The sequence below is a fragment of the Nipponia nippon genome, unplaced genomic scaffold, assembly GCF_047370975.1.
Source record: "Nipponia nippon isolate SJK-2023a ecotype South Korea unplaced genomic scaffold, ASM4737097v1 scaffold_13, whole genome shotgun sequence".
Lineage (NCBI taxonomy): Eukaryota > Metazoa > Chordata > Aves > Pelecaniformes > Threskiornithidae > Nipponia > Nipponia nippon.
This window is the reverse complement of record NW_028262324.1, coordinates 12,073,528-12,095,196: the sequence shown is the minus strand read 5'-3', so window position 1 is coordinate 12,095,196 and position 21,669 is coordinate 12,073,528. Positions and strand designations below refer to the sequence as shown.

At 41.7% G+C, this 21,669-nt stretch overlaps 1 protein-coding gene across 2 annotated transcripts; it reads right to left on the bottom strand.

Moving 5' to 3' along the window:
* Positions 1–2,231: 2,231 nt before the first annotated feature.
* EDN3 (endothelin 3) lies at positions 2,232–20,309 on the bottom strand. 2 transcript variants are annotated; one of them, XM_087749868.1, is made up of 6 exons: positions 20,220–20,309; positions 19,580–19,833; positions 18,896–19,136; positions 6,132–6,296; positions 5,505–5,609; positions 2,233–4,642 (listed from the first exon to the last, which is right to left on the bottom strand). In XM_087749868.1, the coding sequence occupies exons 2-5, from the start codon at positions 19,629–19,631 to the stop codon at positions 5,513–5,515; spliced, it is 555 nt and encodes a 184-aa protein (XP_087605994.1). In that variant the 5' UTR covers positions 19,632–19,833; positions 20,220–20,309; the 3' UTR covers positions 2,233–4,642; positions 5,505–5,512. The 2 variants fall into 2 exon arrangements, with proteins under 2 accessions (XP_087605995.1, XP_087605994.1); XM_087749869.1 differs by lacking the exon at positions 20,220–20,309 and having other exon boundaries at positions 2,232–4,620; positions 19,580–19,919.
* Between the last annotated feature and the right edge of the window lie 1,360 nt (positions 20,310–21,669).

Below are 21,669 nucleotides of genomic sequence, written 5' to 3'. Positions count from 1 at the left end.
AGAATGGTATCCCCAAAAGCTAGCACAGCACGCAAGGAGCCATTTATTCTAACGTACAGGAAACGAGACGTGAGCTCCGCTCAGGGCATAGTCACCTAACTGTAGGAAGACACAGGTATCCCCTTTCACGCTCACAGCTTTGATGGCCCTCTTAGACGCTGACATCAAAGCCTATGCCTTCCACAAGGCACAGCCAAGGAGTAAGAGGTGGAGGTGGTGATGGAGACCATTGTCTTCATGGCACTTAACCATTCTTTCTGACATGTTTACCTGAATGGCTTCACTGTAATGTAAGCTCCCTACTTCTTGTACGTCCTTCTGGGAACACGGGGACCAAAATATTGCGTTCCTCTCTGTCACAGCCCTTTGCATGTGACAACTGCATTTCGCATCTCCTCTCTTCTTTCTCCTTTGTAGGCTAAAAAACTGAAATTCTTCCAAACCTCCCTTCTATATTGTTTTCTAGACTTTTGATCATTTATTGTTCTTATTGCTATTAACAACTGAAAACTGAACTTTTATAAACGGGAACTAGAATGAGAGCTATGCAACTCTGACAGAATTAGAGCAGGATTAGAGCCTTCTAAATTGGAAGGATATGGATTTGATGGCTGGACTGTTCAGTGGATAAGGAATTGGCTGGATGGTCACATCCAGAGGGTAGTGGTCAATGGCTCAATGTCCAGATGGAGAACAGTAACGAGTGGTATCCCTCAGGGGTTTGTTCTGGGGCCAGTGCTGTTCAGTATCTTCATCAATGATATGGACAGCGCGATCGAGTGCACCCTCAGCAAGTTTGCAGATGACACCAAGCTGAGGGGTGCGGTTGACACACCTGAGGGATGGGATGCCATCCAAAGGCACCTGAACAGGCTGGAGAGGTAGGCCTGTGTGAACCTCATGAGGTTCAACAAGGACAAGCGCAGCGTCCTGCACTTGGGTCGGGGCAATCCCCGATATCAGTACAGGCTGGGGGATGAAGGGATTGTGTGCAGCCCTGCCGAGAAGGACTTGGGGGTACTCATAGACGAAAAGCTGGACACGAGCCAGCAACATGCTCTCGCAGCCCAGAAGGCCAACTGTATCTTGGGCTGCATCAAAAGAAGCATGGCCAGCAGGTCAAGGGAGGCGATTCTGCCCCTCTACTCTGCTCTGGTGAGACCCCACCTGGAGCCCTGCATCCAGCTCTGGGATCCTCAGTACAAGAAGGACATGGACCTGTTGGAGAGGGTCCAGAGGAGGGCCACAAAAATGACCAGAGGGATGGAGCACCTCTCTTATGAAGAAAGGCTGAAAGAGCTGGGGTTGTTCAGCCTGGAGAAGAGAAGGCTCTGGGGAGACCTTATTGCAGCCTCTCAGTACTTAAAAGGGGCTTATAAGAAAGATGGTGACAGACTTTTTAGCAGGGCCAGTAGCGCTAAGACAAGGGGTAATGGTTTTAAACTAAAAGAGGGTAGATTCAGACTCAGTATAAGGAAGAAATTTTTTACAATGAGGGTGGTGAAGCACTGGCACAGGCTGCCCAGAGAGGTGGGAGATGCCCCATCCTTGGAAACATCCAAGGCCAGGCTGGACGGGGCTCTGAGCAACCTGATCTGGTTGTAGACGGCCCTGTCAATTGCAGGGGGGATGGACTAGATGGCCTTTAAAGGTCCCTTCCATCCCAAAGCATTCCATGATTCTATACGTATAAATGGTTTTACATGGAATAGAGTAAGAATCAGAACTAATTTGTGGTTACAAAAGTAAACATGAGTGTCCTCAAAATAACATCCCAGACCAAGAACAATTCTGCTAACATGTAACTACGCTGATGTTACATGTTGAAAGAACATATATTTCTAACTTCTGCAAATAATCATTTTATGATTTATCACATTTTAAGAGTTGTTTCTTAAAAACATTCATTACTTGTTTATGAAATTAATTTTGTGTATAATTTTTAAAGAAAAGTATTTTAAATTAGCTTAACATCTTCTAGTTACAAATTAAAAATACATAAACTGAGTCCCTCAGAGCTGAGGAATATTAATGGTGATGTTTTCTATAAACATATGAAATTAGGTAAAAACAATCTCATGGCTGCTAACTGTTCCCAGACAGAGTAATGGTAGTTCAACTCCAGAACCCAGCACATACAATTTTCAGGTATATGCTGTGGTTTATACATTTATTTGGAGATATCTACAGTAAACTTTAGATTTTCCATCTTCTGAGTTTGATATAACAGTTATTTCTCATTTTCTTTCTTTTGCTGTATTCATGACGGACTGATTTTTACATTAACATTGGCACGATGTTATCAGCTACTGTGCAGAGTCCCAAAACAAAAACTACTTGAAAGTGGGATTCACATAGAAAGAAGTTGGATTTTTCTTTCTTGAGGAAAAAGCACAACAATAACAACCCGTAGCCCACTACTCAATGGCTAAATCTACCCGCATGCCAAAGAAAGAAGCCAATTTTTATTTTTTTTTTCCCCCTGAACATTTAAAACAGAGTGAAAGCATGTGGGACTGGGGAAGGTGTGAATCCATCTTCAAATGCAACATTTAAATTGAATTAATGTGGGGGAAGACAGTAGAAATCCAAACATAGAGCGAGCAGTTCATCTAAAAGCTGAATTGTATCAGTCGAGGAGGTATTGACGCCTTTGTCAGCACTGGGATGTGGCCGCAATTCCAGGAAAAACAAAATATAATGACTGAAGCTGAAGTCAGTGAACGTTGTTCGCAAAAAGAACTCGCAGTCCAAATGACCATTGCCTCCTCGTTTGTCCCAGGATACAAATTAGGCCAGATGAGGGTCACATTTATAGCAAAAGGGACACAACATTGAAATGTGTAATTTTTATGTGTAAATTTTTATGTGTAATTATTATCAAAGAATGTTTTATTACATTTTCATACTCAATCCTCAAACTGTTAGGAGAACTATCAATCTCTTGAAGAAGGCAGGTTTTTGTATGACCTGGGTGTATGCGTTCGGGGCAGGGAGGGGGGAAATTCCAGTTGGTGCTTATAAATGAGTATTAAGCATTCTTCATAACAAAGCTCGATTATTTAAAAAAAAAAAAAAAAAAAAAACAAAACAAAACTATACAGTGTCTTTAAAAAATTATGGGAAAACAGTATGTGAAGTGGTTTTATACAATAAATAATCTATTTTCTATAAATGTACAAAATCATTTGTACAACAAGTAAGAAACTAATACAAATGCAATAACTGAAAGATATATTTAATTTTATAACCATAATAATTTATTTATGAAATATATCCACATATATATAAAATATATCATATATATTTTGGCAAAAAACCTCCCTTTCTTGTTTCAAACAAAATCTATTACCACCGTTTTAAGCCTATATAACCATTTTTACTGTTAATTTCTTTTAATTTTTCTTTTGGTATCCATCTTTCTTCTGATAAAATATAATTTAATGTAATCAGGTTACAGTTTAACCTATGTGCCCTGGGGAAAGTCTGCGTGAAGGTCAATCAAACCAAAAAAATATCTGTAATGTCACAAGTAAGGGATTTCCTCTCTTTTTAAAATAATATAGAACAGGATTTGCAAAAGTTACTGTTATTTTCCCAGTTTACTCTTGCATCCTGCTTTCAAAAAAAAGTCCATAATTTCTGAAGAAATCATTTATACTGAAAAATGCCCAGGGTTGGATATAATCCTTATTGCCAAGTTTCCAAGTTATTCAGTGATGATGGCTCAATGAAGAGATAAGAATGTGATTTATAGTACTAGCAAAGATGAATGTATGTACTGTGGATGATAACATATGTAGGCGCTTAAATCACAAACGGTCTAGTACAGTAACTTATTCTGATTGTATGAAGTTTCATTTGAAGTTCCACAGTCCTACCCTTTCATCTTTAGGAAATTCTTTGGGATGAATAATTGGAGTTCTGTTCATCAACTACAGTGCATCCTTAAATAATCACTGTAAATGTTTTTGAATGGAACTTTGAAGTGCAGGAATAATTTGTGCCTAAATTAGGTAACCTATTGAATACTCAATGTATACTCTTAACTTGCTATAGTTTATAATAATATTTATATTAGCCATTCATATTTATTCTGCATAGATACTGTCATTTAAACATCTGCCACAAAGTTACAATATGATGATTCAGGCTTGCATACATTAACAAGAGAAATATTTTGTATCTGTTTATTCTTAATGAGAACTCATGTATAGGCAATCTCTCTCTAACTCATCACATTCTCCAATGACAGTTGCCTGCATGAAGCTGTGGATGGATTCTTCAGACATACAGCGAGCAGTAAGTGGAACAGTATGTTTCTATTGTACTTTTTCAAATCACATAGAAAAATGTTTCCTGAAACTTTGTGTTGCTGAAGTTTGGATCTGCCTTTGAATTTTTCTTCAATAGCGATACATTCCCTGCCAGGTTACACGATAAAGATTATCCTTTTTCTGAGACTCTCAGGAGGGGAGCATGGGAGAAAGCTTCTTCATACGGGTTCACATGCCCCCGAAGTGGCATTGTTGAAATGGAAGGGTTCATACTGCTGAATTCTCCACTGCCATCAGACTGAAGCATCAAGGGAGAGTTGTAGTTTAAGTTCTTGCTTCTGAGCTTCAGCAAATAAACATTAAAGCTTTAAAAAAAAAAAACAAAAACAAAACACAAACCAAACTGCTTAATTATGCAGAACTAACTCCCTACTACTTGATAGAACTATGGTTCATCTTCTTGATGATGTGTACACAGAGTGAATGCTACCCAGTTGTCTAATTCGCTCTGACCAAGTAATGATAGCAATCACAGCTTGGGGACTTCCAAGTGCTTCCCTTCATAGCAAAAAAATTTGGGGAATAGTGTGACTTTTTTTTTTGAACTTTTGTAATTCTAATGGCTGCTTCCTTTTACCCAGAACTACAAGTACTTGCTTATCCTGACATCATTTTGCATTTCGTATGTAGCAATTAAGGGTAGATTTGGAACTGGGACATTTGAAACTGGCTACTAGCTCACAGTAACATCTTTATATCTGACATCTAAAGTAGATTTGTTTTTCCCTCCAAATACTTTTTCCACAAAGTTTGTTCGGTTTCTTTACCTTGACAGTTTAAGTTTTACTGAAGCACTGCACTGGGAGATGTAGCTTAAGTTGTTGCAGTGCTAAATGAGCGAGAAGATGATAGACAGGAACAGCCCTTGCCCTAAAAAGAAAAAAGGGGGGACTGTTGCCAAAATATGTATTGGCTTATAGCCAAAGAATCCAACTTTTGAAGGAGCTATATCAGCATGAGGAAGGTTATAATAGTTCTGTGTATATTAAAGGTTATTTTAAAAAATAAATTTAAGAAAAAAAACAACAAACAACTCATGGGCCAAATTCTGCCCTTATTTAGCAAGAAGTGATAATATTCAGTTGAAAGAATTTAGAGTTCTGCAAATACAAAGAAAATTTATGGAAAATTCGTATTTCCTTTCAACATTAAACATCTGTAGCGTACCTGACACTTCAGAATCCTCCGAACTCTCTGTGCTGCTGACTGAAGGCGTGTTCCTCTTCCCTGCGTTGGTCTTTCTCCTCTGTCTTTTTCATTGATCCGTGATTTCTGGGGGAGAGATTTTCTTAGTTTGTCACTGTGTTCTCATCAATTACCCTTACAGAGACATTCATAAAATGACAGTGTCATACTCTTCAGTAGACTAGATAAAACTTAGAACATTCTAAAGTAGTGCAATATTAAGCATGCCCCTAACTGGACAGGAGATCTGCTGTATAAAAAATACCACCTCATAAACAGAAAGAGCAAAAAGAAAATTCAGAGCAGTACTGTACTGGGTCTGGCCTCTTTCCTTCGCCTATTAAACGCTCTCGATTGTGACTTGTGAGTGCTCTCACTTTTGTTCTTCCTATTCACTCCCCCGTCCCACTGAAGGGGGGAGTGAACAAGCAGCTGTGTAAGCGCTTGGCTGCTGGCCAGGATTAACCCACTGCAACTGGAGATAAAATTTTCTTTAAAATCAATGTATTTATTAATTGGTTGCATTTGATACATGCAACTTGATTAATTTATCTCCATGAAATAGTCAAATCGTGTAGACAGTTTGCCAGATTAAGAAAAGATACTCACCGTCTTCTGTTTTGCATTCTTCTGCAAAACTGCATGCACTGTTTGTCCTGAGCGTCCAAACAAGAACACCGAAATGAAGATAGCAAAGTACTTTGAATCTGGCCTGTAGACCTTTTGCCTCTAAAACTGCCTCGGTAGTTAGACAGCCCATACGGCACAGTCCTCCTGTTGTGAGAATCACAAATATTGTATATTTTAGGAGCCAATTAAAATGATACTCCATATTTCTTCTGTTTTAGAAAATAGATCTATTGATGCAAAGCAATAAATAGCGGCACAAAAATAAAACCCTATGCTTAGGTAAGAAGTTTTCCCTATAACAGATCACAACTTCTGCTCAATCAACTCAGCCTTTCATGAAGTTATAAAGTGGCAGACAATCAGCTTAACTGGCAGAATTAATTGGCAGCTACACTCGCTATATAAAAAAAAAATTTATTACCTAACAGCTGATACAAATAAATCCTCAGGCTATTGTTCATTTTACTGCTTATTCCTTTATTGTACTGGTTACCACCCACGAATGCACAAAATTTATGTTCAGTGCCATAGCTGGTATGAAGTGACAATTCTGTGCTCATTTCCAACAGATAAATAACATTGTATTGGTGTTGTCACCTTCATGATTCAGAGCCTGATTTGCCATTAATTTTATCATTGAGAAATGAGGAAAACTGTCGGCAGGATTCATTTACTCCATCACGTTTGGAACGTGACTCATGGAGTTATAAATGTGAGAAACAGCTAGATAATCTTCCTCATATGTATCTACTAGTACTTTTCTACGAGCGATCATATTATGCACCACAGCACACCAAGAAATACTAAGAGGTAGTTCTCTTTATTTCCCTGCGGTCTGGCATGCTTTGTTCTTTAATGGGTTATAGTCAGTACTGTTACCTGAAAAGGGCACGCGCCATCTCTGCCTGCTAACATCCCCAAAAAGAGTTTGATAATTTAGACTGATGTCATAAATTATTCTCCCACAAGTTGTTAAAGAATCTCAATTGATAGCAGCTGGACACCACGTGGAACTTCTGGAGACCCATAAAAGTTCCTGCGTACTTGAGGGGATAGGCTAAGCAACCCACAAATCCACAAACACTAAAAATCTGAAAAGAACCTCATGTTCAAAAGTGAGAAAGAGGAGTGGAGGAAAAAAAAAGAAAAAGGGCAGGGGAGGGGAAGTAAGGTTACATTAGATTACAGAACAAAGCCTGAATAATCAGTCTGGAACCGCTAACTTCACACAGTTGTACTACATTCATTTGCTTTCATAAAAACATCATTGGGCTATTAATTGGAAAGCTGCAAATTTTCCATTTTCCCACACTCATGGTGGGCCAAAAGGTTCAGAAACATTATTTTCCTCAACTCTGCCATAATTTTTGATGTAACATCGGTACAGTTGATGCAAATAATTTATTCAAACCTCTGCACTTAAAGTTCATATGAGCTTCTAACAGTGCATCTCGTCTTTCACGGCCTGAACCAGAGCACACCTATCATATATAGATTTATCATAAAATCATACTGAAAGATAGAAAATCACAAGCAGTATTTCTGTGTGTTGGAGAAGATGAGATGGTCTTTCTCTAGCAGATGGTGATCTGCCCCGCCTGTATGTGGAAACCGTTGCGTATTTTCACTACTTACTTCATTCTACGGCTATACCTAGACACTGGGAGAGACCAAGAACATGCACCTTAGTCTTAAAAGACTTTAGGACTTGATTTTGGCCCCCCTTCTCAGACATTTAAAAACTTTTTTTGTTGTCTTCAGGATTAGGGGTGAGTCCCATAGAGCATTAATAATTGTATACTGCCATCCACTTTAGAATAATGAATGATAAATGGCTAATGTAGGTAACTTCTGGTATCTTCTAATTGCTGTATGGTCATACTTTTTGATATATTCATGGTTTTTATGAAGTAATGGCTGGTATTTAGAGACAGGATCAGGAAGAATTTCCTGTATTTTTAAGAGTGACAAACCCTCTCTGAAAACTGTCTGGTAAAATTCTGTTATTCAACTCCCTGGTCAGATTTAGGCTGAAATGAAGATTAATTTTGCTTGGTCTAGCCAAATACGAAATTCCTATCTCATGGCAGATAGCTTGCCAGGGGATAAAGAAACTTTTTACAGCTTTTGCAAGTGTCATCCCACATTGTGCTAAGGACATAAAATACTGTAGCATGTTATTCTCATTATTTAAAGTGGCTCCTTGTTAACAAGTCCACTTTTCCAAAATAAATACTGGGGTTTTTTACTTTAATTCTCTAAATCAGAGTCTCTGTGGGACTGAGCTGCAGTTTGCCCTGTGTCAGAGGTTCTGCCTGAATAGCCAGAGAGGAAGAAAGGCACGTGTTTTATTCCTTAGTTCCTGCAGTTTGCAAATTAATGGACCAACTAGAATTGTCATCAACTTCAATTTTATCTTACTCCATCAGTATGTGAACTACAGTGATTGAGGAACGGGCCCCTTACCAGTCTGCTGTCTTTCCTAAGGGACAGTAAGTTCCAGCAAACGGGCAGGGGTGGAGAATATACTATAATTACAGGTTATAAGAACCATGAATCACAGCCCTAAGCAAAGGAGGGGACTGATATTTTAGATACTGCTTCTGATCTTTCTAAAGAAGTGTCTTATGTTCTATAAAACTTACAATTCTTATGAGTATGCTTCATAGCTTGGAAAATGTATTCAAGACCACTTCATTCTCAGTGGTCCAGAAATACATGTCAAAGCAATGACATTTTCAAGTGTAAGAATTTTAACTAGAACGCCCATGCAAAAAATTGTGTGTAAGCTAATGTGCAGATTTGCCAATCAGAGATGAAAATATAATAAATCTCCCAATATGCCTGCTTGTGATGTCTAATCCAAAAATTCAAATCCAAAACACATAAACTTCAATAGCAACCCAGAGTCTTTCCAACAGTATTCAGAAAGAGCTAAAAAATATCCATGTTTTCTTGCCTGTCAGTTATTCTGATGCAACTCATAAATTACAACATTTAAGCAAATCTTAGTGTGTGTATGGTTATCATTCCAGCAGCTGAAAATGTTACTATTTCAAGTTAGTTCATGCCTCGTTCTCAGCACTTCAGAAGTGAGAGATGCCTAAGAGATTCAGTTGAACAAGTATCAGAAGCATTTGCCTAGCAGCATGCTTAATCTTAGATTGTTACATGTGATTAACAAATGCTGCTTTTTATTATTATTATTTATGGTGCTGCAGTGCTCAGGTTCAAAATGAGGTAAGTAGAATCGCAATTTCTACATGCTGAACGGGAATTACTGTCAACGTGCAATTGTCACCAAGCGTTTGTGTAGCCTCTTCGCTTTCCATTTCAGGTGAGGCATCTGTTTTGTGTAGTCAAAGCATGCTGACTTCAGTATACGCAGGGCAGTCTGTGTATCCACAGTGAAGATGAGGAACAGCTCAGCTAGGCAGAAGGAGGTTTGTTGGCTAGCCGTATGCTAGGCTTCTGGGGATCCTGAACAACCAGTTCCCTTATGGTTATGACCGGGTCCCTGGCCAAAGTACTGGCTAAGAGCCATTTACAAACTTTTTGGAAATTTCTATGCAAAATTTACAGATTTTTAAAAATTTTTTAACATTTACATTTCACAAGAAACTTTGAATTTCTGACCTTTAGCTCAGTATGCATCATTTCTTCCTTTAGGAGAACAAAATTCTCCTGAAGCAGTGAAATGGGTTTCCACATACTGAAGAGCTAAGGTGTACTGTGTGTCCTTTATGCCTTTCTTCTCTACGAAGTAGAGAACAAGCAAACCTACGCAATTCTGGATCAGCCTTTCCAAGGTACTACTTTGAACTGGTATCTGTGTGGCAACATACAAACCTGCGATTGATGTGGAAGTGACCCTCTGTCGTAGAGTTCAGTTACCAGTATGATTACTGCAGCCAGGGAGCGGGTGCATAAAAGTCTGCATGCTCAATTTTAAAGCACTTTCTAAATTACAGAAGGTCTGAGTTTAAGGAAATGGTTTCTTCTTCGGTACAAGCTATTTGTTCTTTATTCTGTATGCAAAAAAGATGCTAACGAAACTCTCCAGTACCTGGAATTATTCCGTATGATGAAATTATGATCAGTCATTGCAACAGATCTGTTAGCTGAAGATAATTCCATATATAATATAGAGCAGCACAAAGCTAATCAAAGCACAGTGCATTCTTGTCACTTGAAACATACTTTTGATTTCTGCAATGGAAGGAACACATAGCAATCTTTGTCAGCCAGTGTTTCTCCTAGAATTTTAAAAGCAAAAAAGTATAGATCTGCAGATTGGATACTCAGATACTGAAATAATCTAGATTATTTCTGTACTTCGTGTTCACAAAACACAATCAGAAAAGCTCTCCCCTTAAAAGTCAGCTAGCTCTTGAAGCAAGTTTTTGCCATTAAATTAACAGAGAGAGGCATTTGTTTGTTGAAAAAGACAAGAAATACTGAGTAATAGTGAAACAGCCATTCTGAACCAGCGATATCAGTGAAGATTTCCCACAGAAAAAACCTGCCCATTGAATGACTACTACCTTCAAGTCTAATTGGGTAGCGTGACTTGCCTAAGTCCTGCTGTCCCTCATTTATACTATAGCGAATGTTCAGAATTCAGGCAGACAAATCCTATTAGTTTATTTTAATTTTTTATAACATGTGGCTGAGTTTCTCATGCTATGTTATAATTGACCTATGAGCTGCTATTATTTTGTACTTTCCCAGCCACTTAAACACAGTAGATACCTCCAGGGCACTTTAGTTTCAGCCAAAACAAAGAGATGAGGGGGTTGCAGCAATCATCTTAGATGCTGTGATTTCAGTATTCAGCAATATATTTTCTGGCATGCATCCAGGCCAGCAAGGCTCCCAGCAGTTGCCAGTGTTTTCAGTCCATCTTAAAATGTATGAGATCCCTGTAAGGACCACTGAGAACAAAGAACGTAGAAAGGAAGCAAAATTTAACATCCCCCAAGTGAAACAAAATGTCTCCAGAATGAAAGATGCTTGGGGGACAATAACAGATATTTGTGTGTATTTTCATATAAAGCTACTGCAGTAATATTGTGTAGCTCTGTAGATGAAGAGATCATTGGCTGCTCTGAACGTTGGCTCAAACTCTTTCTGTAACAGGCATGTTTTTTTAACAGAGTAGTTCACAATAGGTGTACCTCCCATATTATCCCTTCCTTCTCATCCTCCTCATTTAAGTAGGAAAACACCTTCTTCAAAGAAGTGCCTGACTTGTGGGTCTTCTGTCATCCTAACCACATGCTCCATTCACAGAAGCTGTACTTCTTCTGAGTAGCTTTTTGCAGTTGTAATTATTTTTAGAGGAAACAAACTTTTATCCTGTATAGCCACACCTTTATTTTCCACATCCTCAATTTAGCAGTGGTCAGTGTTCCTAGATACCTAATAGGCTACTCTTATCCAAAAAGATGTACCTCCACGATCTTGCTAGATTTGGGTTAACCTTCACTTCCCTCCCCCACCAAGTCTTTAAGTAATACTTACTAATCTGTAAGGACCCTGAATTAGTTATAGTTAATGAGTTATAGCTTACTTAGGTAATAAGCTAAGGATTGCACACACCTGCTTCATCATCCAGTTTCACTGACCATGTGAGTTCTTTGATTTCCCTCCTACTGGGACTTCATGGTACCCAAGTTAAGCGCTGTGAAAGAATCTGAAGGCTTTTTATCACTAGTCATCCTCCTCCTGTAGCTGTCGAAAGGATGTTACATGTTTTCTGTTTCAAATATGACCAGAAAAATATCTGAGTTGTTGAGTGAAAAGCTGGGGTACGTTTCTTGAGGTAAGCAATATGAAGCATGCGGGGCGGGGGGGGTGGGGGGGGTGGGGGGGCATTTTTCCATTAACAGCCCAAATACCCAGAGAGGCCGAGTAGAGCTCACCTGACCCCATAAACTGAGCCCGTTTCACAGAAGTACCTCTCCCAAAACAACATTGCTCATATTCTTCAGTACCTCATACCAATCCTAATCTGCTCCCCGTTTTGTGGCAAGATATATGATTGTTAGTTTAAGTAAGTAAAATCCCGTGCAGTATTTTCTGTCTGTGAGGCCCAAACTCCTGTAATTCCTTTTCCTTCCTCTGACTGGCAGGGAGTAGTATTAGTAAGTTGGATGGTTCTAATGCAAACACAAATCCCGAAAGGCAGAGCAGCTGGAAAATACAGATGAAAGGAATCAAGTTAAGTGTCAAATGGTAGCTTTTTCAAACTAAAATTCGGAGTACTTATTGCTAGCTTCTGAAGCCACCGTACACAAAGAACACACACTACTGCATGTTTCTGCCACTCTCCACAGTGCGCATAGTTCAAAATCCACTGCTGGTTTAAAAACAAATAACACAAAAACCTGGGGGAAAATAAACACATGGTGTTAAAATGTAAGACTGACGAAAGTGACTGTGGTTTGACGGCCCTCAAGACTGTTTATTCTTAGAATTAGACCAACATGAGCAGCAGTAGTAAAATTTCCAGGCAGTAGCTCCTAGTGTGTCTCATCCCTGACCTCATCTTCTGCAGGGCCAGCTCCTGCAGTGACATGGGATTTCAGTCTGCAGAGCCAAATCATTTCAAGTCTTTCTGAGAATACTGCTGCTAAAGCATCAATACTGTGAGCACTGTAAATATCCTCTTAGTCTTCCTATAGAGCTTATATTCTACTTTTAGACTGTGGAGGCCATGCAAGTTGTGCATGTTTCAGACAGACACTGAAAGTGTGAAGTCAGTACACAATCAAAATATGCAAGAAGAATAACTATGTTTGAATAACAGGCCTAAAAATCAAATCAGTTTGTCCACGATAAAAGATAACGATAACAGCAGAAGCCTGTTACTATGTTCGATAAATCTATTTGAAGTACTCTCCATTTGATGTGAAGACTTGTGCAGCTTTTTAACACCAAAGATCCTCCAGTTTTTAGGATTAGAGAGATTTACGATCTGTCATTTAAATTTTCACAAAAAATTGTAACTAAAAAAAAAAAGGAAAAAGTTAAAAGGAATTGATGGAGATAAGGGAGATTATCTGCTTTATACTTGGCATTTTTTCTACCAGTGAGTATGACCATAGATTCCATAGCTTTAGTTATTTCAATTGTTAGTAGCTTGTTAAGATTTTTCTTTTTCTCCTTCAACATTCAGGCTACATTAGGACACAGAGTGCATATACATAGTCTAATCTTGGTAGCATCCACACATGTAAGGCAAATAGATTTCAGTGAACATGTGGATAGTAAAGTCTGCAAAATGCAAGGCAAACTTCATTCAGAAAAATAAAATCAGCTCAACAGAAGATTCATCACTTCACTTTTGGCACTTGGTTCTGATGGTTACCTGTGCGCAATGTTTAACCGACAGATCGGCTTCCTTATTTGAACTGCCTGGCTTGCAGCCACTGCTTTATCATCATGCCTTTGAGTAGCAGGTATTTTCAGTCTGATCTATTAAGATTATAAGCACATGCATAGTTGTTTTGCTGAACAAGAGATCTTTAGCTGTGTACTTTTATTGCCAGTAATATACAGGACATCATCTGTACTTGCCTAATGATGAAGATAATTTGCAAAAAACGGGGTAACTTTATAATACCACTTATTATCCATAAGGATGAAAAGCATTTTAAGTTACTTTATGTGGGCTTCCATTCAACAAAATTCAATCATCAATGAGATGCAGGTAACAAAAAGATGTTATGAAGGAAAAGTTAGCCAGCAGAGCAAGAGTATCCAAGTCTTGTTTTCTCTTTTGTAACAACATCCCCAGACAACACTTCCTCTCTCTATATATGAGCAAAACTATGAGTGAAGCCATGATAGGGTACAAAATGTTTCCATTCAAAGTTGACTTTCTGATGGTGACCTAAACCACTATTGAGCAAAGATTCGTTAACTTATAACTGTTAGAGAGCTGCTTGTATGTGGAATCAGCTGCTGTTGTCTGTTTAGCTTCTGACAAGTCCTGGACCCCTAACAGACCCATTTGTCAGGACTTTCAGGAAAGACCAAAAAAATGAAGTTGTATGAAAAGCCTTTCTCACCCCAACAGGTGGTCAGATTAGGTCAGGAAAACAGATTTCCACAGGGGAACTATCTGGAGTCAACCTAGTGCTAAATTCTGATGGCCGCTTAAGAATATCTGACTTGCGTATGTTACAGGAACAGATTTCTTCTTTATTAAAAGTGACAAAACACCACATCCTTGCAGCGTCACCGTGTAACCACACGCTGTGAAACACTTGCCGTATCCTCTACCAATATATCCCACAGAGCAAAGCAACAGACTGCGAGGCAGTGCGTGCCCTCGTCCTTCCACTGAGGAAACGGAACACGTGTCGCAAACACAAAGATGTCAGATCAAATTCTTCCTTTCGCTTTGTCCATCCAATTCTACTGATTCAGAAATTCATGTAATTACCGAGCAGAACTCTTAGATCATCGTGTAAGCTGGCCTTTATAACATGGTCACAGAATTTCATTCAGTTACTCCTCATTTGAGCATAATAGCGGATACCAAAACAAGACGTCATCTAGAAAAAAAAAAAACTTTTGCTTTGATTTACACACTTCAAGAAATTATTATTTTTGGTGCTTAGTTTGAGCGAGGAAGTAATTTTACCATTGTGGATCTATGCTAATTCTCTTCTGAAAGTGTCTCGATTATTGCCATAAATTCTCATTATACTTTTATTTCAGAATTAAAGACCACTTGGGTATCTGATACCATGTCCTCATGACAGTATCGCTTCCTTACAGTTATCACCTTCTAAACTTTTACTAATCATTCTGAGCATCTCTAAAGCTTCACACAGCAACATTAACGTCATTAATTGAACCACGTTTTCCTGTCAGATGCACAAGCTCAGTTCATATTGAAATATAGGACCCCTTTGAAGAAGTGCAGATCTAAAAGAAGTCTTGCTTATATTTTCTTCTTTAACTTATAGAATTAAGCATAAGTCTTGCTTATATTTTCTTCTTTAACTTATAGAATTAAGCATCAAGTTGTGGCTGTATTACATCAGTGGGTACTGTTTTAAGAGACAATTCATTCTTTCTCCTTAAAAATATGTCTGTAGCTATATATCAAGATAACCATAATTAATCACTTGACAAAAAAAATACATTGCAAACTAATTCCTGAGTAATCAATCTTATCAGTGATAACAATTTACTGGCTTTTAATTACCTTTGTTATGCAACCTTTGCCTACACCACGTAATTGCATTATTCTGTTCTGACTTACCTGACTTGCTGTAGGTCTTCTTTTCTACTTAAGGCTCTCACTGTTCCCAGTATAAAACACTATGTCAAAATAACACTGTTGCGCCTAGTGGTCTGGACTAACAGCAGTGGTTCATGGTCAAGTATAAAGCAATGCTCAAACATGTGTGCAGAGATAGTTTTTCAATAGCTGCAGAGAGTCAGAGGCTGCATATTCTGCAATTTTGTGCTCTTCTACAACTGCCACCCTACTGATCTAAATGGTTTTTCAGCAAGGATAGGAACAGACCCTCTATCGTCACTCTGCCTCCAACAGTTTCAATAAAAATTTTAACCAATTTTCCAGAAAAGGAGGAGAGGCCATGACCAAAATTTGTCTTGAGTCTATTACAACAATGCCTAACAGCGTTTTCTGTTGGGATAAGCACGGGGAAGAAACCAGAGGAGGAAGTAAAGTTTGTCTTTGAAGTACAGAGGAGAGAGTAACCTGGAAACAGAAAATATTAAAGAATTTGTGACGGGAATAAGAAATGATAAAGTGAAGGACATAAGTCAGGGGAAATAAGAAAGAAAAACATAATAAAAAGCAATTGTAGTGTTTGATGTAGGAAATAAAACCAAAAAAATATGTGTTAAGTAAAGAAGCAGGAAAAAGATCAGAATCAACAGCTGTCAGGAAAACTTCTCCAATCTTTAACACCATCTTTCTGGCATCCCATTGGGTGTGTGGCCCTCAAAGTAACCTTCTTGGCATATTAAATTGTGCAAGCAGGCCTGATTCCTCTCATTCACGTCCAGAAGTACCTTTTGACTTACTGAGACATCATTCCAGGTAGGATACCGGGCCAGAATTAGTGCCCGTTCATTCAGACATGTGACATGAAATCTTAATCCTGCTTCTGCTGCACTGAACATGGTCCAAAATGTCTAATATCTCCACATATACTTATTCAGTGACTATCTCTGCCCTCGTGTACAGAAGCATTCCTAGGAAGAATCCTAGGATTTTTGAAAATCAAGACTGCGCTCTTTCAGCTTAGAGGGACACTTGTACGTCTACCTCACCTGTAAACAGAGCTTTTCCTTTCATTGCTCACCTTGCTGGCTCAGACCAGGCAAGTCTCAAGAAACAGCTAGAGGAGCAGGACAGCAAGGCAGCCCAGTTCAGACACCGGCCTCTTCCAGCCAAAGCGCACCACTCTCTAGACACCGCAGCCAGCCAACTTTCGAGAGGAGCTCCTTTCTCCAGTTCTAATAAGCGCTTACAGAATCAAGAAAATTCAGAAAGCTCCTACTGGACTAATTCCCCTACTTTCCACCATTATCCACTCACTCTTTATCAACCCCAGAGGGCCCACAGCATCCTAGTTAACCTAGTTCCAACGGTGTTATTAGGTTATACAGCTTCATGTCTTTGGAGCCCAGTAGCTCATCGAATGTACCATTCCATGCGAATATTTAATATTCAAATTGAATATTGAAATTGTGTATATTCATTCTATAGGTGCATAGAAATGTCTAGTCAAATGGCAGAAAAATGATGTGTGATAAGAATCAGAATCTCCTAGAACTCACATTGAACCGTCCCAGGGTAACCTATACACTGGACAGTGGGAGTAGACTTTACATATCTGAGAGATCTGCTGTTATTTTATGTACAACTGACTTCAGTTAAGAAAGCAGAGACTTATAGCCCCAACTGTTTAATATCTGGATTATTATACGTACTTCATTGCTAATGCTATAGGTATCATGAAAATGTTATATATCTCTATTCTCTATTTTTTGTTCTTTCTTTGGTGATGTTTTCACAAAAGTTTCAGGTAGGAAAAAATTCTCAGGATATCCTAAAAAAAAAAAAGGAGAAGGGGGTGTGTTTAAAATGATCAGAATTCTATTTATTCAGTGCGTAGAGGAAAAGGAATGTCGTTCCCCCATTTGCACTGGTGAGCTCTGACTTAAATATACTGAGTCATAAACATTTGGCTAAAATAATTCTAAGTAATCCTGGGGTGGATTAGTGCAGGTATGGAACTCAAAGAACTGAATGACTTGTGTGAATACATGACACTTAGAGGTTGGTAGAAGTTCAAAAGACTTGTCATCAGACATGAACTCTAGCCAGGACACACATGTGAATTTACAAATTAAGTGCCATAAACCCCATTTGACTTAACCTATTTTACAGCTGCTTTCTATTTTTTCTATTCCTTTTGTTATTTTAATCTGATTAAAAGCTTTGCAATTGATTCAAAGGCAGATCCAAGTTAGTACAAATGTTCCCAGCTGTAGTCAGTGGAATACTTGATGGGGTGTGTAGAAGTTCACAGTCATACAGTCCCAAGATCTTTAATTCTTGAAGTTCATCAAAAGAAATCTGGTTTTAGATTCATCCGATCTCCTGATTATTTTTTCATGAACTGATTGCTGTGGTTGCTACAGGACTGAAACCTATCAGCCTATGAAAACCTTTACAAATCCTTAAGACTGTTATAGTTACTCAGAGAGACAGGATATATACAGTGGTCTAGGAAAAGGGGGCCTCTGACCTTTAGGATGTAGGCAAAGTGTCACTCTTCCTGGATGATTTCTTTTCATTAAGTACTGTTAGTACCAGACCCTGCTTTCCGTCATAGCTGCTCCACCCCCACCGACTTGTGCGAAACTCAGCCTTTCCAACTCATGGGAAATGTTTTCAAAAATTGTTTTTATTATGAGTTGAAATAAAAACTTATGCCTGTCCCTCTTGTAAAACATAACTGCAAAAGACATTCTTTTCTAACATCTTAACTCTGGTGTACTGAGGTTTTCAAAAATTATTATTTTAATGGCAAAGTATTTTTCCACATGACGTTTTATCAAAACCAGTACGGTTGCACACACGCACTCTTCTTCCCTTGCCAAGCAGTGGTTCATTAGAAACTGATTTCCCCGAGAAAATAACTCCCGTGCTGCCCCGTGCCGGTGTCGCTCGGGCCGCGCGCGGAGGGCACGCGTGTACAGCCGTGCCCGCCCTGCGCCTGTGCGCTACCGGGGGGCACCGCGCCGGAGGCTGGGGCTGCGGGCGGCTGCCCGAGGCTCCCTCTGCCTCGTCGCCGCCCCGCGTCCCTCCCTCCGGGCCACCCAGCCAAGCCCGGCAGGTGTCAAGGCGGCGCGGGAGCTGCAGGCCCCGCCGGGCTCGCTCGGCTCCCCGGGGGCGGGGAGGGCCCCGCCGGCAGCGCCTGCCCCGGCAGCGCTCCGCTCCGCCAGCAGAGCCGGGGCTACCTGGGGGGGCTACCTGGGGGGGCCCCCGCTCGCCCCCTCCCTCACGCGGCGGGGGGCGGCTCCGCCTTCAGCGGGGCCCGCGGCGCCCCCGCCCGGGCTTCCCCTCGGGGGGTCCCCCGGGGGCGGGCGGGGAAACCCTGCCCGTCACCGCCCCGCGGCCCCCCTCGCCTCCCCCTTCGCAGCCCGGCCCGCCATTTCGCGTCCCGCCCGCCCGCACTCACTCGGGGGTGTTGATCCAGATGATGTCGAGGTGGCAGTAGTAGACGCACTCCTTGTCCTTGTAGGTGTAGCAAGTGCAGCGCCGGGCCCGGCGCCGCAGCGCCCCGCCGTCCACCCTGGCCCTGCCGCCGGCCGGCGGCCCCGCCGCTGCGCTCTCCTCCCGCTCCTTCTGCCCCAGCGCCGCCGAGCGCGGTTCGCCGCCGGCCGGCAGCGGCAGGGACCGAGGCCGGGGCAGCGCGGACCCTGCAGGGCGGGAAGGCGAGAGCAGGGCTCAGCTCCCCCCGCGACACCCCAGCGCCCCGGGCCCCCGCCCGGGGAGCACCCCCTGCCCCGGGAGCACCCCCTGCCCCGGCGCCTCGCAGCCCCCGCGGCACCAGCACCCGAACCGCCGCCACCGGCCAGTTTCAGGGCCGTGAAAAGCCCCGTTACGTTTAGATTCACTGCAGCGTGGCGGGGCGCACCCGGAGCCCCCGCAGGCTCGGGGTGCATCGCTAGCTAGTGTGTTTGTTTTAAATGATGTCTTTGGCATCTAGTTATTTACTGCGCATAGGAGCGGGCTATTGCTTACAGCCTTTTGGAAGGAGAAAAAAAAAAAAAAAAAAAAACCAAAAACCAAAACCCAAAACCTCAGCCTTCCTTTGTGTGCATGCGTTGAAGTGGCAAAGAAAGAAAGAAATCCACGTTACCTGCAGCCGACGTAATTGTAAGTCCAAAGAGGAACAATAAACCCAGCTCCATTAAACCCAAATCGCACGCGTGTTAACTGCAGGCAAAGGTGAACTGCAGGGGCGACTGAACCGTTCCAGGAGGAATCAGTTCAGGTCGGAGGCAGGGAATGTCCTGGGGCTGGCGGCACAGGCTGCTCCGGAGTTAGTTCCCGCACGGAGGTGTGATCTGTGGTTCTCCCTTGCAGTTATTTTCCTCCAGTGCAGACTTAGTCCTGAAGGGGAGAGTGTTCTCAAGAGAAGGGAAGATCCATCGCTTGGCTTTTCCCACACACACCTCCCTCCCCACCCCCAAATCTGATCAGAAACCGGAGCTGCTGTTTTCCAGCTGCAGACGCCTCCCACCCGCGGGCAGCGGCCGGCATCCCCCTCCCACCGCCGGCCGCCCCCTGCCCACCCCCGGCATCCCCCTCCCACCGCCGGCCGCCCCCTGCCCACCCCCGGCATCCCCCTCCCACCGCCGGCCGCCCCCTGCCCACCGCCGGCATCCCCCTCCCACCCCCGGCATCCCCCTCCCACCGCCGGCCGCCCCCTGCCCACCGCCGGCATCCCCCTCCCACCGCCGGCCGCCCCCTGCCCACCCCCGGCCGCCCCCGCCCACCCCGCGCAGGTGAACGCGGGGGAAGCGGGGCGGCCGCCCCGGAGGGGCAGGCACAGCCCCGTCCGTGCTGCTAAAGCGGGTCGCTCTTCAATCCTCTGCTCCTGCTGCTCTGTGTGTAATTCCAGGAGGGCAGAGGGTTGCTTGTGCCATAAAAACGCAAAGTTTCGACTCACATCTGGGCTACGGATTTGGGAATTGATTGGGGCTGTTTTTCCAGGACTCTGCCAGTTATTTTCCAGGTGAAATTAAGTCACCAATTTATTAATACTTTCTTTTTCCCCAGTTAATTATGAACACCTGTTTGTGGACAAACCCACCTAGAGTGCAAAATTTAAGGTAAAAGGGGATTTTATATTGTGTGAAATACCCGATACTTGTGCCTAGCAAAACACTCCTGCATGTCGCCCCATTTGCTTTCATAATATCAGCTATTAAGTGATAATAGGTAAGGGGTTAAGGGAATTGACTGTATCTTTTCTTACGGTAGTATGTGTAATATATCCTGTTACAGGAAACATATGTCATAGGTAGCATCTGGAGAAAGGTTAGCAAATTTAGTTGTGGGTATTTTAAATCAAAACATGATGTTTTATTTAAGAAAGTTTCAGAAAGAGCTGCAGCCAAAATTGGTTTTACGTATCACACCAATTTGTCATAGCCACTCAAATCTGTTTTGTGAGTAGGAAACTAGTTGCAGGATCACTCAGGCTGCGTTACCCGAAGGAGGAACGCCGTTCTCCACCGCATCACGTTCTTCTCCAGCCCTGCCCCCGATTCCCGTTTCTGGTGTGGACTATTCAGCAGCAACACTTACAAAAAAATCTCATTAAGATGTCATGTTTTGTCAGTTTGTCAACCCTTGCCTTTTGTCGCTCTCTCAAGATTGAGAGTTTTGCGGGAGAACTTTAGTTGTCCATATTCCCAGCTAACAACAAAAGCGCGATGGGCATCAAAGACAGGGTAATAGCTAGAAAGTTGCTTTTTCTCAAGTTCTGCCGAGGCCACGGCTCTCTGAGGAAACTTAAATGGCTTTTGTTTCGCACAGTTTGTGCAAATGACAAGACTTTGCAATATAGAATTGAAATGTCAGAACCGTTAATCATGCCCTATCTCCAAAACCCGGTAGAAAAGACAAAATTTCAGTGCATTTCTAAGGTTTGTGCCCACTGCGGTGGGTGCAGTTCATGAGGACGTACCTGCAAGTAGTTTGCTCGGGTATTGACAACATTCAAGTACTGAAACAGAACCGTGAAAGCACTTTGTTGGTTTTAGTTCTGCTAATTTTAAGTAGTTTCACTGCAGTCGCTAGTGTTCTCGTAACTAATACAAAGGGGGGGAATAGATCCCACGTAAATTACTGAACATTGTATTGAAGTTCATGCTTGATCTAGGAAAGTTAGTGCTTGCTTACCTTTAAGGATGAGTAACTGCAGTGACCTGAGTGTTTACA